Genomic DNA, 21,261 nt, shown 5'->3' with positions numbered 1-21,261 from the left:
GGTTCACTCTTCGCCATTTCCCGGGGGCGGCCAACTCCCTGGCTGACGCGCTCTCACGCCTCCCACAACATGACAGCCAGCGTGAGGTCATCATGGACTCTGTTTTCTCTCCCTCCCATTTGGGGGGAGCCGTGGTTACTCGCGCGCAAGCGCGCGCCACTTCCCGGCCGGACATTTCTCCGCTCTCCCCGCTCCCTGCGGTGGGGGGGGCGTGGGTCCACAAGTATATCTCTGCTTTCTCCAAAGAGGATGATGATTATATTTTGGGATTGCCTGACTGTATCTGCAGCCCTGAGGGCTTGATTTACTCTGGAGATAAACTGTTTGTTCCGACTTCCCTCCGGAGGGAAGTGATGGAGTCTGCCCACGGTTCCAAGCTGGCGGGCCATTGGAACTTTGTTAAATCGCTTCAACTCCTCCGCAGGCAATTTTGGTGGCCCCACATGCGCAAGGATATGTTGGACTTTGTACGCACCTGTCAGACTTGCGCATTAACCAAGCCAAGGGGGGGAAAACCTCCTGGACTTTTGCATCCTTTGCCTACTCCTTCCAGACCGTGGGAAGTGGTCTCTATGGACTTTATCACTGATCTCCCTGTGAGCAAGGGGAACACTGTTATTTGGGTGGTGGTTGATCTGTTTTCTAAGCAAGCCCATTTTGTTCCTTTCCCTTCACTGCCTACCGCGCAGAGGTTGGCTGCGGCGTTCATGTCTCATGTGGTGAAAATCCATCAATTGCCTACTAAGTTAATTTCTGACAGGGGGACCCAGTTTGTTTCTAAATTTTGGAAGGAACTCCTCGCTATTTTGGGGGTGGAGCAGGGGCTCAGCAGCGCTTATCATCCCGAGATTGACGGCCAAACAGAAAGGGTTAATCACACTTTGGAACAGTACCTTCGTTGTTTCACTAATTACCAGCAAAATGATTGGGCTGATTTGTTACCCCTGGCTGAATATTGTTACAATAACACTGTGCATAGTTCGACAGGAATGTCTCCGTACAAGGCTGTCTCTGGGTATGACAGCCCCCCCTTCCTTTCCTGGAGGGGGTCTCTGACCGTCCTGTGGGTGATGCTACTACCTGGTGTTCTTCTCTAAGAACTGCGTGGCCGCTTTTGTGTCAAACTCTCGATGCTGCTAAAGCAGCTTATAAGGCCCAGGCAGACAAGGGTAGGGTGGTGGGATTTGATCTGAAACCTGGGGACCTTGTGTATGTTTCTACCAAAAACATAAAAATGTTGCGCCCTAGCAGGAAACTGGGTTGGAAATTTATTGGGCCGTTCAAGGTGCGCAAGGTGATTAATGATGTTGCTGTTGATGTTGTATTGCCTAAGAATTTGCGTTCTCTGCATTCTGTATTTCACATGAGTTTGCTTAAAAAGGATCCTGGCACCTCTCCATGGAGGCCAACTGTTTCTCCCCCGCCTCCGATCATCCTTGAGGGGGATGAGCATTTTGAAATCGCTGATATCCTTGATTCCAAGCTGAAACGTGGTAAACTCTGGTACCTCATTGAATGGGTTGATTTCGGTCCCCAGCACCGCGAATGGGTGGAAGAAGGGGATATTCGGGCCCCTTACCTGCTTCGTTGTTTCCACAGGAAGTTCCCGGACAAACCGGGAGGTCTCCCGCCCAGCCCGGGAGGTCTCCCGCCCAGCCCTGGAGGTCTCCCGCCCGACCCGGGAGGTGACGGTTAAAGTGTGTTTTTGAGGGGGCAGTATGTCAGCAAGCTGCCATGGTGTTCTGTGTGACTTTTGATTGTACATATGTGATCCCTGTCCCTGCCAGCTGGCCTATGTGTTTTCCTGCTGTAATGCCAAAGTAAAACAACTGGAGGATGTGAGGGGGAGAGTATGCTTCGCTGCTAGCTTGTTACTTATCTAGCCTGAGAACTGCATCTGTGTTATGTCTACTGTTCGCCTGGTTCCCAGGACCTGAGCAAGCAACCGTTTTCTCCTGCCCGCCGGCGGGAATGTTATCCATTGGTTATGTATCTAACTTGAATCCCTTTATCCATCTCTGCCCTAACTGCTTGTACCCAGTTCTAACAAGGAACGTGTTTGAGTATCTTTCCAATGCTTTGAAATAAACTTTACTTTCTTTGAAACGTGGATTTATTCTCGATGCTTGGGGATCCAACACATGTAGACACTAAATAGAAAGGGCAACAAGATGGAGCCCTGCAGGACCCCATGGGGCTGAGCAGCAATCTCCCAGCAGCACCTTCTGGAATCAGATGGTCAAGTAAGAGTGGAACCACTGAAGCACATTGTCCCCTGCTCCCAGCCCAGCCAGCCTCTCCAGAAGGATACCATGGTCAATGATATCAAAAGCCACTGAGAGGTGCAGGTGAATCAACAGAGACCTATTCCCCCTGTCACTCTCCCAGTGAAGATCATCAGGCAGAGCACTTCCATTCCAAAGCCAGGCCTGATATCTAAGTTGTGGTGGATGTTCTTAGTCAGGGGTCCCTAACCTTTGACCTTGAGAGCACTTTTGGAATTTTGACTCAGCCATAAAATGGCTGCTGCAGGAGATGGAGCCAGCTACAAAATGCCTGAGCTTACCTTCAGTCACACAGTGAAGATTTGGCAGCTGCTACCGAAGCAATGTTTTTACAAATTGGCACAGCCAATCAAAAGCCTTGCTGGGCAAAAGCCCCACCTGGCCCTGTCCACTGGAAAAGGTGTCAGCAGGTGCCATGGAGCCCAAAGGTACCACACTGAGGACCCCCGTTCTTAGTGGTGTCATGTACTGTTGATTTGTGTTCAACTGGCTTTTATGGTAGATGTGACAGATGTAACCTGATCCACAAATATCTTAACTCATAGGAGTTAAGTCCAGCTATTGTAGCTAAATTTGTTTTGAAGTTCAGGCCAATAAGACTTGAATCAAAGAATCAGCACTGCATATATGTCTGCGTACATATGTGTGTTGGTGTATAATGCGCTGTTCATTAGGACATGCAGTTGGTGCTATGGTATGTGTGATGTTTCATTCATTCATTAAAAAGATAAATTGCATCGGGATATTTAAAAAGTCTATGAACTGGGAGGTATTTATTTACTTCATTAATGGCCCGCTTTTCTCACAGAAAGTCAAATTAAATGCAGGAAATTATTCCAGCTATTCAAACCATTCCAATTGAGCTATTACTGAGAACTGCAGAAGAATGTGAATCTTCACAGATTAATGATGTACTTCATGCTCCTGACCCTTGCATTTTGACATGATACTACTTCCTGTGTTAATAAAATTACATCACTAGGAAGACAAGCTGCATAAAACAAGTCTTTCTTTTGCAAACCAAAATGGAGCTTGGATTCTTGTGGGATACAGAGGTCTGATCAGTGCTAGTCTCTTTTATTCCTCCACTGCCCTGTGACAGATTGGAACATTAAAATGGCCCATGAGCAAAAGGGCTGCTCAATTCAGACTAGGCCAGCAGCGAGAACAATAACTTGCAAGACGGAGCTCTTCCACCAGGCTTTTGATTAAGGAGCCGCATCAAACACCAAGGAGTGCCCCTGTGCCCTGGCCCTACCACCTTACCACCTACAGCCTGTGCCCACCGCACAAATAACTTGAACAAACCAAGGTGGTGAGAATACCATCACGATTGTACCGTCACCTTAAGTAGTATCACTAACTTGAAACCTTTGCTCTCAAACTTTATCAGACCATGTTCCAGCTCTTTAGGATCATTTTAAATTGTATTTATATGGAATTTTATGGAAGTCGCCCTGAGCCTGCCTTGGCGGGGAGGGTAGAGTATAAATTGAATAAATAAAATAAAAATAAAAGGCTCACCCGTTGCCTCCTCCTGCTGTGTCTGAGGCAAGGAGCCCATATGGTGAGGATAGTGCCGCCAGGGCTAGGCTTCATTTACTCTGGACTGCCAGTGGCCCACTGGAAACTTCTCTGGTACGTTAAATGGCCTATCTGTCTCTGGAATAACTCCATGCAGATTTCAAGCTGTTTAGTCTAGACTACGTCACTTCTAAGTACAGAAATGACCACATTTTACCACTGAATACATGATAAATAATAGTGGCATTGACACTACTACTCTTCAGAAATTAAATAGTTTGGGGTTAGTGAATTCCCTTTTGCCCCGACTAAGAAAGATCCTGTGATGATTGCCATTCTTCAGTACACACTCTGAGATCTCCCGAAGCTTACCTCCTGTCAGTGAAACTTCACATAACACCTGGATTATTTATTTTACTTGAAGCAGCTCCAGGGAGAGAAGGAAGTTGATCAGGAAAGCAGTGGGGCACTGACCTGAATAGCCCAGGCACGCCCAATCTTGTCAGATCTCGGAAGCTAAGCAGGGCCAACCCTGGCAAGTACTTGGAAGGGAGACTGCCAAGGAATACCAAGGCCAGGACACAAAGGCAGGCAATAGCAAGGCACCTCTCTGAAACGTCCAAGCCCCACTCGGGGTTGCCAGAAGTCAACCATGACTTCCAGGCACATGTATGCATGCACACACACACACAAATACACAAAAAAGGGAAAGCAGTAGGGAGGCTTCTGGTAGCATTTAGCGCATTTCCAGTGGGTGTTTTCCAAATCTAAATTGCCCATCACAAGCTGCTGTTTGCTTTATAGTAGAAAATGTACAAACACTTTTAATACCTATGTTCCCCCCCCTCCCCAGTGCTAAGGTTGCCAAATCCAGCCTGGGAAATTCCTGCACATTTTGGGGATGGCGCCTGTATAGAGAGGAATTGGGGAGGGATTTCACCTACAGTCTATGGTATACCCAATTTGTCCTCCAAAGCTGCCATTTTCTTCTGTGGTACTGATCCCTGCAGTCTGGAGATCAATAATAATTCTTAGAGAAATCCAGGCCTCACCTGGAGGATGGCAGCTACCACAACACAAAGAAATAGTGTGTGTGTGTGTGTGTGTGTGTGTGTGTTAGAGATGCCAGTCTCCAGGTGGGACCTGGGGATCCCCTGAAATTACAGGTCATCTTCAGACTACAGAGACCAGTTCCCCTGGAGACAATGGATGCTTCGGAGGGTGGAATCTATAGCGCTGTACCCCACTGAGGTCCCTGTCCTCCCCAGGCTCCAGACCCAAATCTCCAGGAGTTTTCCAACCTGAATATGGCAACCCTACCCCCCATCTCCTGCCAGTGTCCAGGAGGGACCTGGCAACCCTAGTGTGTGTGTGTGTGTGTGTGTGAGGGGGTGAAGGTTAAATAACCCTACCTCATAGTCCTTCCTTTATCAAATTAGCTCCCTCAGTGTGGCTGCATATAATACATAACAATTTAATTAAGAATTGGGGGGATTAATCTTGTAACATAAGGAGTAGTTTGGCCCTTAGTGTCCTGGTATTTCAAGACCTCTGAAGATTACCCGTTAAGGAAAAATCTAAGATGATAAAGAGAGGGAGAGTTTGAAGAGAAGACTGTGTGTGTGTGTGTGTGAGTGAGAGAAAGAGAATGAATTAGTGTGTGCGCGCGCACACACACGCAAAACAGCCAAATAAATTAAAAGGAATGGGAATGGCCTCCAGAGAGCTCTCCTCCACCAGGCTGTCTGCTCAGCTGAGAGATATTCAACATCACCCTACTCTGTTAGTTACTGAATATTTTATACTCTGGCTACAAACGCTCCATTTGTATTCTGTTTCTCTCTTTCGTCATATCTATTATAAACGAGCAGTGTCTGGGAACTCTCCCAGGGAAGATTTGCCTGGATGGCTATGGATATTTTATAGTCAAATTGTAGAGAGTAAACTAGCTTTTTGAGTTGTGCAGCACTGAATGGGAAAAGAAAAAGGTAATAAACTGGTTATTAAAAAAAATAAATTCGAGTCAGATTTTACATGGTCTCTTTTCATAGTGTCACAGGAGTTGACAGCACTATGTTGTTGCTGTGTGTGAACTCAACAAGGGACACTAGAAGATTTGCCTGTTACACCATGATGGTGCTAGGAAAAGAAGTAGTTGGCTTGCAGGGCCATATATCTCTGCTTGTGCTGAGCCTGGAATGGTTGCACTGGAATTGATATACTCCTCAATATTTCAAGTGGCTAATGAGATGTGGAAACCCTGTTCTCTGAGGAGCCATATCAGCTGGTCCCTAGGAGCTCTCTCCCTGAAGAGAGTATAAGGTCGTCAAAGAAATTGATAACCCCCTTCAGTAACTTCCCCCTGGCTGAATTATCTGCCCTATCTTAGTTCTGTAAGGCAGGCCGCGGGCCAAACTAGATGTGATGGTGTCCTTGTGCCTACCACTGACATTTTAAATCCTAAAATGGGTGATTTTAAAAATGCCGCAAGGGCCAGATCCTGCTTGGGCCTGAAGGACGGTGATATGCGTTGTTCCCACCCACCCACCCCTTTTAAAGTGTCGTAACAGCCATGAGGGTTCTTGTGGCATTTTTAATTGCCCATTTTAGGCTTCAAAATGGCTATCCCTGTGATGGACACGAGGATATGCCATCATGTCTAGCTTGGCCCTGTGGCAAAAGATTCCTGGAAAGTCCCCACATGCTCTTCTTACGATCTCCTGTGGTCAGAACATGGAACTTTTAGTTGGATCCCTTCTCTAACTAATTTCAATGACTGTTTTCCCTCCACAGATTTCCCATGGATCAATACATCCAAAAATAATATGTCCAATCTATGTGAATTTTCTTTTAGGAATAGGAGCAGGTAGGGATCTAGTCATTTGCTCACTGTTTTCCCCTGCAACCCTTAAAGGAACTGGCCAGTGGCAACCAAGTATGATTGAATGTCCAAATGTTCTTATTTTCCAGTGTCCATTTCTTCTCAAGTCATACACTTAATCTGATCATCTTGGTTATTTGCTTTCAATTAAAAACAAACAGCATTTGGAGTTATTTTGTAATTGTGCTAGATTACACTAATCTAGGTTGCTGTAAGCTTTTTCCATGTGCTTACAGAGCTGTTTAGTTTGCAATTACACTCTTAAATGGCACCGTCAACACTTACAAATTATTTTTGAAGTTCTGGCTTCTTACAACTCAGAAATATGCTCTTATAACTCTTATAGCATTTAGAAATATACTCTAAGTAGTGGAATAACTTCTTAAATCACCCACAGTGTGACAAAACCATTTTCCAGTAGTGTTTTCCTTCTACCTTGTGTTTTCAAGCCCATTTAGTAGCCTAAATTTAGGCCAACTCAGTTGTGTCCCCAAACCAGCACAAACGGGCCAATCTAATTAAGTTTCCCCACCTTACAATTATTTTGTGAATCTGTTCAAGGACTACCAGTTCTCTGCCTTCTGCAAGAGTCTGCAGGGTAGTTTATTTATTGTGGCTTTTACACAATAGAGCCCACTACGTCAGATGCAACTTTCAACAGATGGGTTTCACTTTTTGACCTGCTTTATTTTCTGCCTCAAGACAGTTCTATGAATATCATTTTAAGCTGCTCATGCTGGGTTGTTTTAATGGAATATTATAGATATTTCTATGCTATTTTTAATTATTTTATTGTGTTGTTTTACTTGGTGGAAGAATCAAGCAGGTCACTATGGAGACAGCATATACATTTTCTAAATAAACAACTTAGGCCCTGTTCACACGGAGCATTTGCCCTGCTGAAGGCACGGGAGTCCTGCGGAGTATCCGGGCATGATCACACAGGAACATCTGGGAGGCGTAGCACTCCCGTGGCAAGCCGCCGAAGTAAAAAACCACCTCACCGCATGTCGTGGCAAACGCTTTGCCACGGGCCGCCTATGGAAGCCTCCCAGTGTGATCATGCCGGTGCGCGGCTTCCTCCCCTGTCATCCTCTTTGCTGCGGGGAAGCCCCGTCGCGTCTGATCGCATAATAGAACATCAGAATGCGACGGTGCAAATACCCGCTCCCCCCCCCCCCGCGTTTTCCGGCACGTCTGACCAGGGCCTTAATTTGATAAAGTGGGATTTAATCCACAAAAGTCTTATGTCCCAATTAATCTGTTTAGTCTTTAGGTGTCACATGAATCTCTTATTTTTATTTGCTTGCTTCCAATATGCTTTAGCTTTTTAAAGCAAAGCCACCATAAGCCTCCAGTGTGCTCTACCATTCTATGGGAACAGACTCTATGAGAAGTGCAACCCCAGAACTTCTTGTCACTTATGAACTAGTTTCGCTAATACAGAAGCAAATTTATGGTCTTAAAATATAGTATTATAGTAAGATATAACAATTTTATAACAGAGTTAGCATGAATCCATTTAACACAGGATAATGGCAGCCATTGCTTGAGCATGTGAAATTACTACCAGAAATCTCTCTCACTTATCACCTCAGACACTTATTGAACAGGAGGAAAGCTGAGAAGTGATCCAGAATTTCACTTCTGGGCATCCTGACTTAGTTTACTGAGAACACTCTTCATTTTTGCTAGATATTCCTGCAAATGAAATGGGGGCAAGAAAGACTGGAAGTGATGAGAATGGAAGTGATGAGTACTGTAGAAACGCTTTAGAAAGAGTGAGAGAGGAAGGGGGAAAACCGCAAACTTGGACTTCAGGATGGACATGTTCGTGGCCTCTAGCTGACAGGAGCTGAATCTTAATGGCAAAGAATCACTCTCTTTTTTGCCCTCTCTGACTTTCAATGTGATTTTTAAATACTTCAAAATGTATTCACTCTGTCCCTAGAACCCACCCTGGGAAATCTCAACACAACATTAAAACTCAACAATGCAGTCACCTTGCATGAATGAAAGCCCTTCAGTACTGCTAGACAGTAGCAGACGATGAAGAATCTGTCTAACTGACCAGAACCAAAAGAGCCTTAAAGATGGGGAATACACATGAGAGCAGGAGGATTTTTGCGGGGTCAGAGGAGTCACAGAATGTTTTGCTTGGTTTCTTGGTAGTTAAAATCAAAGTTGAATAAGCTGCTGATCCCAAATTGTACCAAGCTATCTGTATCAGCCCCATTCACTTCCTTCCCTCAGAGGCAAATTTTCCCTCTGTTTTTCTTTCCCTTTCTGACTGAGCAGCCCTAGTGGTCTGTTTTCTTCTTTCCTGAAGAATTCTGGCTGTCCCAGGAACCTGGGGGAAGGGTTGGGATCGTCCTTAAACCACTAAAAATGGCACTTGAGAAGTTTTTATATTTCAAATTTAAAAATATTTTATTCAATGTAGAGGGGAAAGGTCAGGTGAAATCAGGGGTAAAATTTCTGTGGCAACTCAATATTGATATCTCTGAGGTAAAATCAGTACATACACAGACTTAGTTCTTACGTTTCAGGCTAATGAGAGTTTCATAACCTATTCACAGTTGATGCAGAGAGGCTTTTGTTCCAGTTTTCCAAAACCTCCAGCACACTTTCTTTGAGTATTCTCTGATTCCTTTGGTTTTCAGAAAGCTGGTACACTCTTTTCTAACTTTTGTTTTCCAGAAGGCTGGTACACTCTGTCCAGCACCCAAACCCCTTCTCTTGAAACACCAATACTCGTCTTGAGTTTAGGAACTCTAAAAGCAGTTTCTAATCACGCCAGACCAGGGGTCTCTTCACTCTTCAGAACTAACTTCCTGTTTGACTGGGTAAGGAAATTCCTTCTCTCTTTAGAAGATCTATCCCCTTTTCTTGGCCCAAATGGGAGTCTCCGTCTAACTACCAATCGTCCTTGCCATCTTTCCCCAGTTCTCCTGTCTGTGTTAAACTCCTCTCAGTCAGCGCTGAATTCCGAATGAATTCTCCTCCTCAGCATTCAGCTCTAAAGTCTCTCTCTGCTCATCTGATGCTAACCAATCAGATTACTTGGAGCAGCCTGTCACTCACTGTTTCTGTGAAGAACTAACCCTTCACAGTCCTTCAGCTGTTTGTATAGCACTTCTAAGCTTTTAAAAATGCAGTCTGATGCAGAAAGATCTCTCTCTCTCTCTGCCATGTTCTATATTAATTAAGAGTTTTGTCCAGACCTAGAAAGGCCAGGAATAAAAACCCTTTCCAAGATGTCTAGAGAACAGCTGCTTAAAGTTAAAGTTGACTTAGGGAGTAGCCAAGGAGAAGCCAAAATTAGTCAGGAAGAGCTAAACAACAAGAAGAAATCAAGGCAGTTGTACATTGTATATAGCCCTGGTTCTAGTCTATACTAGAAAAACATGGAAGGTACTTAGAATATAATGTAAAGCAAGACCAATGTAATCTCCCCCTGCTGTCCCTGAAACTGCATTGAATCAGCCCACCCACCAATAGGGCAGGCACCAGGGGTCATTTCGTAGAAAAAGAGCTAGGGGAACTCATTAGCATAACTCATTAGCATATGCCACACCCCCTGACATCAGGGGCCCGGCGGTGGACCTGCAAGGCCAGCGGGAGTGCGAGGAAGCCCCGCCAAGGCCCACCCTGGCCCCAGGCAGGCAGGGGTGGGGAGAGGCGGGGAGGAAGCAACTTACCCTCCCTCTTCTCCTGCCTCCTCCTGGCTGAATGAGGGCTGGAAGCGGGGCGGCCGGAAGCAGGGGGCAGGGCTTCGCCATGTGCCCTGCCCCCCGTACCTCTGCGATCCCCCACGTTCCCCCCTGAAATGACCTCTGGCAGGCACTAATGTCAAAAGTCTTTTCAATACCTAAAAAACATAAAGGCCACTTTTTCTTCTTTATTTTGCACAAATTCCATGGGCAGGCATGGATATTTATCCATGAAGGTCACCAAAACGTTAACACTGTATGGCAAATAAGAGTTCTCATTAGTGAGAACAATGTCTGTATTGACTAAAGGATAGAACTTTGAGTCTTGGGAAGTAGCCTGCACTGGTCTGGCTGAGCCATAGATCTCCCTGGTTCCTGCACTGAGGAGTATCTGTTTCCTTCCCCCTTAGAGGAAGAAAGTGAACAGGACCAGTATCTAGCATGATCAAATCTCACGTGCTGTGGTACAGAAAGATGTTAATTAACACCATTTACCAGCCCTGTTTACCAACAGGCGGACACACTCTTGACTGATTTCTCAGTCAGGCTCCAGTCCAGCAGGTGATTAATAACTTGGTGGGCTTTTGAAAGAGTGCATTTATTATTCAAATTAATGAAATTATAATCAAGAGGTGACAAATTAGCAATTGCTCCTTGACTGAATGTGGAAACTCATTAGGCACTTCTGTGGCATTTGCAGAGTGCTATGGCTTCATCTCTGCAGTCACAGACAGGAGGTGAAGCAAGAGGGGGAGAGATGCCCTTCTGAATGACTTTATCCAATAGAATGAATCCCTCCTTTGTGCATTATTTTTGCTATCTTCCTGGGTCTTGTTTACTCTCCTTGAATGAAATCACCAGCTAGAGAGACCAGTGACACCTGTATTACCCTCGCTTGAAATATTCACTCTGACCCCTCTTCAAACCAGACCCCACAGATATCCTCTAAAAATACTTCCCATCCAAATCACATTACAGCATCTCAGTAAAAGAGGCAGGAATATAAGAAAGCTCCCTGTATTTTACTAGACTATTGAGACAAAAATTACAACAAGAGTCAGACAGTAATAGGAACAATTTGTCCAGAATCTTACCTCTGATGTACACACCAATGGCTGCCATGCAGTTATGAAAATAGGAGGCCTCCTTTAAAAATGCTCAAACCAAAATCAGGTTTCTAGAACCCATGACAGCATTAAAAATATATCTAAAAAACCCACAAGGTATTTTTTGTAAATGCTTAGAAATCAGAGGCAGTCTGCTTGGCCACACGCCAATTTTTGTGTGGTGTTGTAATGGAGAAAAAAGTATCTACCTTTCAATAAATGCTTTCAGTTGTGGAGTATAGCCCTGAATGGGATGTGTGTGAGTAGGGGAGCTGGTGGTTGTTACTGGGTAGATGTCTCTTAGGAGAACAGGATGATTTTTAGCTCACGATGCGGCACGTCAGCTTTCCTTTTCAGGTTGCAAAATGAACAGAGTTGTTTTGCCAAAACAAAATGTCAGTGCCCGGAATGATGAACCACACATTGACTATTACCAGCAACGGACAGATCTGGCACACACTAGAAGATGTTCCCCTCTAACATGCAGTAAATTCAGCAGTTCCCAGTGTGCCCTTTCCCTATCCCACCCATTATTGCCCTCACATTTACTCACCAATGTGCTTTCCATACATGTGGTAGTAGTAGGAGACACAGAATTTGGCAGTAACATTGTACACCGGGCTGATTAACCTGGCTTTGTCTCCTTTCACCCGGGGCTTGGAGGCTTCAATGAACATGTAATAGCCTAAAGGTGAAAGACACAAAAGGTGGAAATAAAGCAATACACTGTCATATGTCTCTCCAGGTCAATGGGTTGGTAAAATATAAGCTTGGTGAGAACCAGTATTTATACAGAGGAGGTCTTCAACAGGGACATTCTGGGAGCTGAACCTCCACCCTCTCCTTGGAAACCACTTACTTCAGCCAGGAGTAACATTACCAACTCTTTTCCTGCTTCTCCCTATATGTTTAATTTTGCGTTCTGGAGACTCCTGATGGTCCTCCTTGGCAGAAGGGTTTTGTTAAGGAAAACAAAAAATAATGGTGCACAGCCTTCCCTTAAAGACAGCTCGTCCATCACTGCAATTTTTTCCTGGCAATTTACACCTGCAGAAGAATGCTGGGCTACTGTAAAATGCTCTATGTGTTGCTGCCTTTGAAGACAGTCTCCAAATATTAGTTGATTCAAAATGCAGCAGCTGGAAGGTTAATTGGGGGTTGCTGCAACAAATATATGAGAACCAGTGTGGTGAAGAGGTTAGCATGTCAGATTAGGATCTGGGAGACCAAAGTCCAAATCTTCACTCTGCCATGGAAGCTCACTCGATGACATTAGACCAGTTACACACTCTCAGCCTAACCTATCTCACAGGGTTGTTATGAGGACAAAGTGAAGAAAAGAAGGATGTAAGCTCTTTTGGATCCGCATTGGGGAGAAAGGCAGGATTTAAATGAAGTAAATAATAATAAAATAAATAATATATTAAGCCAGTTTTACACCAGCTTCATTGTCTCTGGGCTCAACTAAAAGTGCTGTTTTCATCTTTAAACCTCTTAACAGTGTTTGGGCCCAAAGAACCTAGGGTTGCCAAGTTCCCTCTGGCAACTGCCATGAGGTGGGGGGGGGGGACTTACTGGCAGCAAAGGCCTAGGCCAGAAACAGCACTTCTAGCATACACCAGAAATGATGTCATCATATCATTGGTGATGTGGGGATGCTCTGGTATTTGGGCAAAAACTCTGCGGTAGAAGTCATTTTTACCACAGAGTTTTTGCCCAAATACCAGAGTGTCCTGCATTGCCAGTGAGGCAAAGACATCACTATTGATGCACGCTGGAAGTAACATTACCATGTTGCCAGCAATGCCAGACCTGGCCTCCCTTTACTGCTGGTAAGTGCATCGGCTGGCCAGCTGATTGGTGTCAGGGGGGTGGGTCCTGGGGCAGGGAATACCCCACCCATGACAGGAGCTTGGCAAGGCTAAAAGAACCTGAAGGATCACAATACATTCCAGTCTGTGTTCTGAGGTCAGCCCAAGGAGGGGGGCTGTTATGGAAACCCCCTTTCACATCGATTTGTTTGGTTGTGACTCACGTGGAGGCCTTCTTGACAGCTGTTCCCTGGGAACTTCATTTAGCTCCCACACTACAGGACTTATGGTACCATCTAAAGTTTTGCTTGTTTCAGAAGGCCTTCAAGTAGACTTGTTTTATTCCTGACTTTTTTTTAAAAAAAGTGCTTTTAGTTTTATATGCAGTCAGTTTTATTGTGGTTCTATGATTTTATTGTATTTTAACTCATTTTACTTCTAAGCCACCTTGGGCATGTTTATAATAGAAAGGTGACCTATAAACTGGTCAAATATATAAGTTGGATGAAGTCTAGACAACACTCTCTGTTCACTCAGAGCAACAGCAAGCCCCAATAGAACAGACATTCACCATGTCCGGTAACAGGTATTGAGCGGGTTACTTCAGGCTTGCCAAGTCGCTCTGACTGACCTTCTTAGACGCCCCAGTCTTCCCATGTCCACTGCCCTCTTTAGCTTCTCTGTTACTTCCAGTGGTTGCTGGCACCACAGTCCTTTGTATATTATATAATAGTGTATATATGTAGCCAGGTCTGGCTACATGAGCTGTTCCAGACGACTCTGGTCAGGCCTGACTCAGATATAGGCATGCACTAAAGAAGCCCTATGCATCTAGTTAGCTTTCCCCTATCAGAGCATTCATCTCCTGACGAGAGGTACATATCAACAATGTTTTTAGTTCATTTTATAGCACACAAGAGAAAATAGACAATCTTGCCTCCATTTTACCTCTTATTAAAAATAATTATTTATACTTTAACACTGGCTAATTTAAGAGAACATAATCCTATCCATTGATTTTACATAGTTAATTAAAGGAAAGCAATTACATGAACCCATTTATTATTTCTTACCAAAAGTAATCAGGTTACAGGCAAGGAGCATCTTCAGACAAGACATTCCAGTTCGATGCAGTTTCTAATTCTAGGTTTTCAAAAATCGTCTTCCAACAATAGCTAGCTGTCCCAGCTGATAAAGGCACATGTTCTTGGCTAACTAATTATCTTATAACGTCAAACACCATACAAAGTTATCTAAACTGGACTAACTTCTTAAATTATATATAAAAACCTATGTTAGCTCATTCTTGCCACCTTTTATTGCAACAAAGAATATCAAAAATAGGGATTACAGGTTTCTTTTATATATCTTGTGGACTCCAACCAATACACCCCATCATTGAACTACACTTCTATATTTAGTTGGACATTCTTGCCATTCTCAGGCACATCTTGTACCCGGGCCCAGACACATATTATATCTATTGGCATACTGTCTCTCAAAGGCCATATTAGACTGTTACTCCTTTCTTCTTTGTCCCTTCCCAAGCCTATTCTATTCCACATCACTGGACTATCCTATTTGGTATGTTTAGCTGAGATACCAAGCTAGCTCTGTTTCTGGCCTGCAGAAGGTTCCGCCATGATTTTTAGTCAAGACTAGTAATTGTTCCCCTGTATTTCTGGTTGGATCTGTGCCAGGACACAGGACAGGAGGTAGGACCTGGAGTACCAGGTTAAGGAGGTAGGCTGACTATCCCTAGGGTTGCCAACCACAGTTGATCTCCAGATTACCCAGGTCAGTTCCCCTGGAGAAAATGGCTGCTTTGGAGGGTGGAGCCTATGGCATTATACCTTACTGAAGTCCTTGCTCCCCTCCCCAAATCCCACCCTCCCTGGGCTCCACCCCCCAAATCTCCAGGTATTTCTCAACCCAGAGCTGGCAACACTAACTAGCCCTGAAGGTTCACTTCTTTCCATAGTATAATATCTAATCAGAAGCTACATCCCAGAAGATACTGGCACAGTGTGCTGGAAAGTTCAGTGGGCTCCTGCTTTGAAAGATGCTTGAAGCCAGCCCAGCCATTTCTGAACATGAAACATGGTTTTTTACTCGCTTCTCTCCTCTGTGACTTCAAAGGAAGCATCAATGGAACAAGGACATTTGGCAGCAGGCAATTAGCCAGTAACAAGGACTAATGCTCTCCTGATTCCCCTAAACAAAGCTGTGGGAGTTTTAATTGGGTATTTAATACGAATAAGAAACATGCAAATTAACCGCCTGCTCCCCATGCCCAATGCAGAGCAGATGTGAGTACACAGAAAGCCAATCTATTTCATCCCCAGGCCCCTAGGCGGCACATGAAATACAGAGAGCTAAATTGATCTTCAAGAGGACTTGGCAAAATCCAGACACAGTGATTCCCTGCCTTCTCCAAGCTCTCATAGCATAGCATGTCATGGGGAAATCTCTAATGTATGAGATTTAAAGGTGCTGGGTAGGAGCAAGAGGAGGAACAAAGGATGAAACTCTAGGGCATTAGGACCCAACAAATACACCCTCAGTTATGGAAGTGAGAGGCTGAAGGACTTGCCTGTGCAGAAGATGGAAACCTGAAATGGCCTGGTGTGCAATAAGTGAATAAACAGGGAGGAGATGGTAGTAGGTAGTAGTAGGTAGGGCAGCCCTGCCCTAGTGGACACTTGAGAGCCAGTTTGGTGTAGTGGTTAAGTGCGAGGACTTTAATCTGGGAGAACTGGGTTTGATTCCCCACTCCTCCACTTGCACCTGGCTGGATGACCTTGGGCAAGCTGTAGCTCTGATAAGAGCTGTTCTTGAAAAAAGAGCAGTTTCTGTCAGAGCTCTCTCAGCCCCGCCTACCTCACAGGGTGTCTGTTGTGGGGAGGGGGAGGGAAAGGAGTTTGTCAGCCGCTCTGAGACTCCTTTGGGTAGTGAAGGGCGGGGTATAAATCCAATCTCTTCTTCTTCTTCTTCCCTGCCACCATTCTGCTTGTCAGTGGGAGAAAAGGGGTGGGAAACTGGGGGGAGAATAGGCAGCAATCTTAAACGCTGACATCAATCCCTGTGCACCCAGGGCCAGCTCGCTCACTAGGCGAGCTGGCCCCTAGAGCGCGCCGGCCCTTAGGGGCGCCAAACTGTACCCGCCCCCCCCAAAAGCCCCCCCAAAAGCCCTCTCTCTGACTGGGTGACCGCGGCCGCCTCCTCCTTGGATCTCCTGGGGAGGATCGACTGGCAAGTACGTTTGCTGCGGCCGGCGTGGAGGAGATGTGGAAGGAAGTGGCTGTAGAGCCAACTGTGCCACTCTCCTCCTCGACAAAAGCCCCCCACCCCCCAGGCCATAGCTGCCCCCAGCTGCTGCCGCTGCCTCCTCTTCCCCGATGCAAGTCCCGACTGCCCTCCCTCCTTCCCCCAGGCCACAATCCCTCCTTCCGCCCAGGCTGCCCACAGCCACAGGGAAGGTAAGTGTTGCCTGCTCTACCCTCCTCAGAGGAAACATGCCGGAGCCGCCTTGGGGAGCTCAGCAGCAGACCCCCCCACCTGCTGTATTCCTCCCAAGTAGCCCTATTGAGCGGCGGAGGGCAGCCTGGGCAATGCGCCTCCCTTTCCTCTTTGCCTGCTGCAGCCGTGGAGGGGTTAAGCCTGCCGAGTGCCAGAGCAGCTGAGCGAGGAGCTGGCCTGCCGCGCCTGGCCCCTCCCCCGGGGCCGGAGGGCACTTTGGGTGGCAGAGGCCGACGGGGCTGGGGCTTCTGTCCAGCGTCTCAGCTCACAGAGTGCCAGTCCTGCGCGCATTTGGGGAGCGGATCCATGGTGGGTTGGTAGGAGCTGGGAGCCCCGGCGGGGGTTGTTGTTGGGGGGGGGGTCCTCAGTCTCCTTTCTCCCACTCACCCCCGCACAGCCTCAGGAGAGAAGCATCCCAGCTTCTTGTCAAAGAACAGAGGGAGGGGTGGCTGGCTTTCTTTCTTTCTTCTTCCCTTCCTGTCTTCCTCTTCCTCTCTCATGGGGGGGCACCAGAAGGTAGCCTCGCCTAGTGTGAAAAAAAACCCTGGAGCCGGCCCTGTGTGCACCTGGATGTGATGTTAGTGTGTTGCTGGGGAAAGCCTGGATAACTGCAAGTAAGTCCCTCTGCTGATTGCCAGGCCCTGCCTGGCAGTGACACTGGCTGTATTCTCAGGCTCTCCAACCAACGCCTCCTCTTTCTTACTTCCCTTCCCCTTTGTCTCCTGTCAGAAGTCTTTCTGGGCGGGGCTGAGGAGGGTACATGGGGATTAAAGCTCCATAATGCTGAAAGCTTGAGGCCTACATACCTTCTTGTGTGCCACTGAGATCCATTGTTGGACCTGTGTTGGCAGTGCGCTTGGGATCATAGGTAAGACTGCTCTGTCGAATCCAGTCAAAGTTGTCTGTTGTGTCTTGTGTGTAACCACAGACCTTCTCATCCTCAAAGTGGCAGGTGTTATCTGGAAGCAAGAAGGGAGGCTGATAAATAGCTGTTTCCTAAACGTCTTTATCTTATGGAGTATACAAGAGGGAAAGATTGCATTGTTACATTTATACTACTGTGGGGATTCTCATTCAAGAAGGCAAACAGCATTTTCCATCACAAGGAAGTGATCCAGAAGAAGGTCAAAAACTAATAAACAGTTTTTAAAGCAATGAGTAAATGTGGGAGAGAGTGAAACTTCCATGTATCCATGAAGAATTCCCAATCCATGTGCAGATGTGCTGATGCACTGTGATCTTATCATATGACTGATGTGTCCAATTAAAGCACATGTGTAGATTTCCATACACAACATATACACGTGAACTTGCTGCTTGTCATTGGTACTGATATATATTCATATTTTTAAGAAGTGAAGAGCAGGGACCCAAATGGATATCTATGATTTTCATTCTCCAATTCTCCAGCAGTGAAGTGATGATTGTCTTTAGAAAACCCAAAATATAGATGCGCTGGAGACTAAATGGGAGCATGCGTTCTCTAGGTTTTTGATACTTCTGACTCCCCAGTCAAAATTCACCAAAGTTGCACCAGTAAGCCAGAGAGGAAAGAGTGCATATGCTCTTTCATGATTTGGGTGAGAGTTTAGGAAATTCAAAGGGGCACACATAGTGCCTGGCTCCCCTGTCGTTCAAGTTTCTTGTTATACCTGAGATTTTTCACAGGTTGCCACTTGCTGTTTATGAATAAGGAAATTCATGGCAAATAATGGCACATAAAACAAAAGGGCAATCCTACTGAAACAGATCTTTCATGGACTCAAGCTCTCGCCAGCTCAGAAAGGTGAAAGTTTCACCTTATAAATAAGTGTAAGAAAATGTGCACTGATTATAACCATTGATCTTGCAGGCAATGGCTGAAGAAAATAAAGGGAGATTAAACAAGACATATGAGACTAAGAAGAAGGAGTGAACAGCCCTAAATTCAAGGAAACAGATGCACAACACAACAGGAAGCCAGTGCCAAGGCCTGCAAGCGTGCATATGAGGCACTTATCTACACAGAGATCCCCTTTCATTTTAGCAAAGGACTCAATTAACATATGCAGGGGCAAATTCAAGGACTGAATCCATCCACTGAAACAAAGTACAGAGCTCTTGGGGAAGTAGTCCTTGTGCCCAGTTGAATATGTGTGAAATGCAAAAGGTTTTTGTTCATTTTGTTTTATTTGTTTAGTTTCCCTTTGGCTTCCTTTATCTTCAGCCCTTGATACTGAAGGGCACAGGACAGATTTTACACTCAGTTCCGTAAAGAAAAAGCAGTGCCTGTCTTGCTGTACGCAGAGTCCTGGCTGGGTCCTCCCAGAGGTGCTTTGCACCTGCTGGCATAACTGACTGCAGCCCAGTGACCAGCACTAAAGGGTTGCCCCTGGTGAAGCGGCGCTGAGTGCTGGAGCTTGAAGTCCCCTGAGGAGTTTCAGCTGGAGAACTCCTGTGAGTGAACACAGCCAAAGGGAGCCCGGCTGCCCACTTAACTGCTAATTAACCCTGACTAAGTGCTCTCTGCGCGGTCCATTCACTTCTAATTAGCATCCTAATCCAAATTAGCCACTGTTCGTAATGCTGAGTGCTGCGGACTGCCCAACATCTGGAGCTGCAGAAGAGAGGCAGGGAATTGCAATGACAGACTCTACAGTTTATTTGAACTGATTTGTGTCCAGATATGAGAGGAAGGAACTGAGGTGCGACGGCAGCTGCTTAGCAGCTCTTCCAAGGAGTTGTGTGAATGAGATGGCTGTGATCCAGTTCCTGCAGTCTTGCTGGAGAGACACAGAGTCCGGCAAACAGAGAATGTCAGGAGCCGGTACGCGGGGCTGGGTAATTCCAGCACCTGATTTCTTAACTTTAGTCAGAGGTTGCTGCACTGGCTCTATGAGCGTGTCTGCCCATAAAGTGTGCAATTGGCTGCCAGAGGATGTAGCGATGGCCACAGGAATAAACAGCTTTAAAGGGGGATTAGATAGATTCACGGAGGGGAAGTCTATCAGTGGCTACTAGCCATGGTGGCTGAGGGGAACCGCCATGTTCAGAGGCACTGTGTGAGACAGGATGCTGGCCTAGATGGACCATTAGTCTGATCCAGCAGGGCTCTTCCCATGTTCTTATAAAAGAAACCATACAATCATAGGGGAGAATGGATTCAAAGGTCATCTAAGCCCAGCTGCTCTCCTGCATCTAAGGCAGGATTCACCACAAAATAGTCCACATCTGCATCAGATGTACAGATATCTATACCTTGTTAAAACTTATTTGGCCACAAGCAATTAAAACTATGAAAGTTGCAGTTAAAAACTGTCTACTACAGAAGTGCAATCCAATGTAAGGCCAAAACCATATGTCACCATTAAAATATCCAGTGATATTATCATTAGGGAACCTTGGGCACTGCATGATTGCAGCATACATCAACCCCGTCCATTCCTTCCTACCTTGTGCGGATCAGAAATTGCAAGAACAAAGTGGTGCTGCATGTGCAGTTCTCAAAATTAGACCAGGTACAGCAGACGCAGCACTGAACAGATGGCTAGTGCGGTCAGCATGAACACGGCCAATCATCTGTTGGAGGTGGGTGGGGGAGGCTTTAATTCAGAGCCTGACCAGCCCTCCCACAGAGGTTATCAGCACCATCAAAGCTGACAACTGGCTGGGTGTGTAGAGATGCAACGAAGCAGTTCACTGCTGTGCATGGGCATCTCTATTTTGAGGCTTTTGCCTACCTCACATAGTCAGCAGCTTCACCCAAGCTTATATCACCACACTAGTAGAGGAACTGGGAGATCTGCATGTTATTATTTTTAGCTGAAAGCAGCCATTGGGGAGGGGGAGGTCCAGATCAGGGAAGCAGTGTTGTGGGATGGGGTGCTAAATCCTGATCTGGGTTGATTTCCTGATCCAGGGTCTAACACCCACCTTACAAGTTACTACCAGTTTCCTAGGTAGAAAAAAAAGTACAATCATGAAACAACTGTGCACTTTTTTCTTTTTGGTGCAAACAGCAGCTTGAGTTGGGAGTGATTTAGACAGGGAAAGCAGCATCAAAGAAAGGGTTAAAACATTTCTTCCTTCAGTGCAGTTCCCTCATCTCAATTGGGGCATTTGAACTGAAAAAAGAAACCCACAGGAAGTTATGTTACAGATCACCCAGTGTCTCATTTTATAAGGCCCTTGGGGAGGGATCTGCTTTACATTGTCATGACTTTGCTTTACAACAGGTTGTTTTGAATTAGGTGGCATAGGCGTAATCTTCGTGGGGGCGGCGGGGCGTTAGCCCCCGCCGAAATTTTCAGGAAGGGGCTCAGCCTCCCCCGGGAACCACCCTTGCTCCTAGCAAAGCAATGCCTCTGGCCCAGCCCCAGCCCCCCCCCCCGAAATTGGAAAGTCTACACCCTTGTTAGGTGGGCTGGACTGTAGAGATAGAAT

At 45.9% G+C, this 21,261-nt stretch overlaps 1 protein-coding gene across 1 annotated transcript in view; it reads right to left on the bottom strand.

Moving 5' to 3' along the window:
- LOC107108514 (MAM domain-containing glycosylphosphatidylinositol anchor protein 1-like) overlaps window positions 1-21,261 on the bottom strand; it is a 178,406-nt gene that overhangs the window by 50,142 nt on the left and 107,003 nt on the right. Inside the window, exons 6-7 of the mRNA XM_015408950.1 lie at window positions 17,646-17,798; window positions 12,063-12,194 (exon numbers count right to left, since the gene is read on the bottom strand). Coding sequence (XP_015264436.1) covers window positions 12,063-12,194; window positions 17,646-17,798 — 285 coding nt within the window. The remainder of the gene's footprint in view (window positions 1-12,062; window positions 12,195-17,645; window positions 17,799-21,261) is intronic.

The sequence above is a fragment of the Gekko japonicus genome, unplaced genomic scaffold, assembly GCF_001447785.1.
Source record: "Gekko japonicus isolate JY-2015 unplaced genomic scaffold, Gekko_japonicus_V1.1 scaffold19, whole genome shotgun sequence".
Taxonomy (NCBI): Eukaryota; Metazoa; Chordata; class Lepidosauria; order Squamata; family Gekkonidae; genus Gekko; species Gekko japonicus.
The sequence above is the reverse complement of the archived record's forward strand: the minus strand, read 5'-3'. Positions and strand labels throughout refer to the sequence as shown.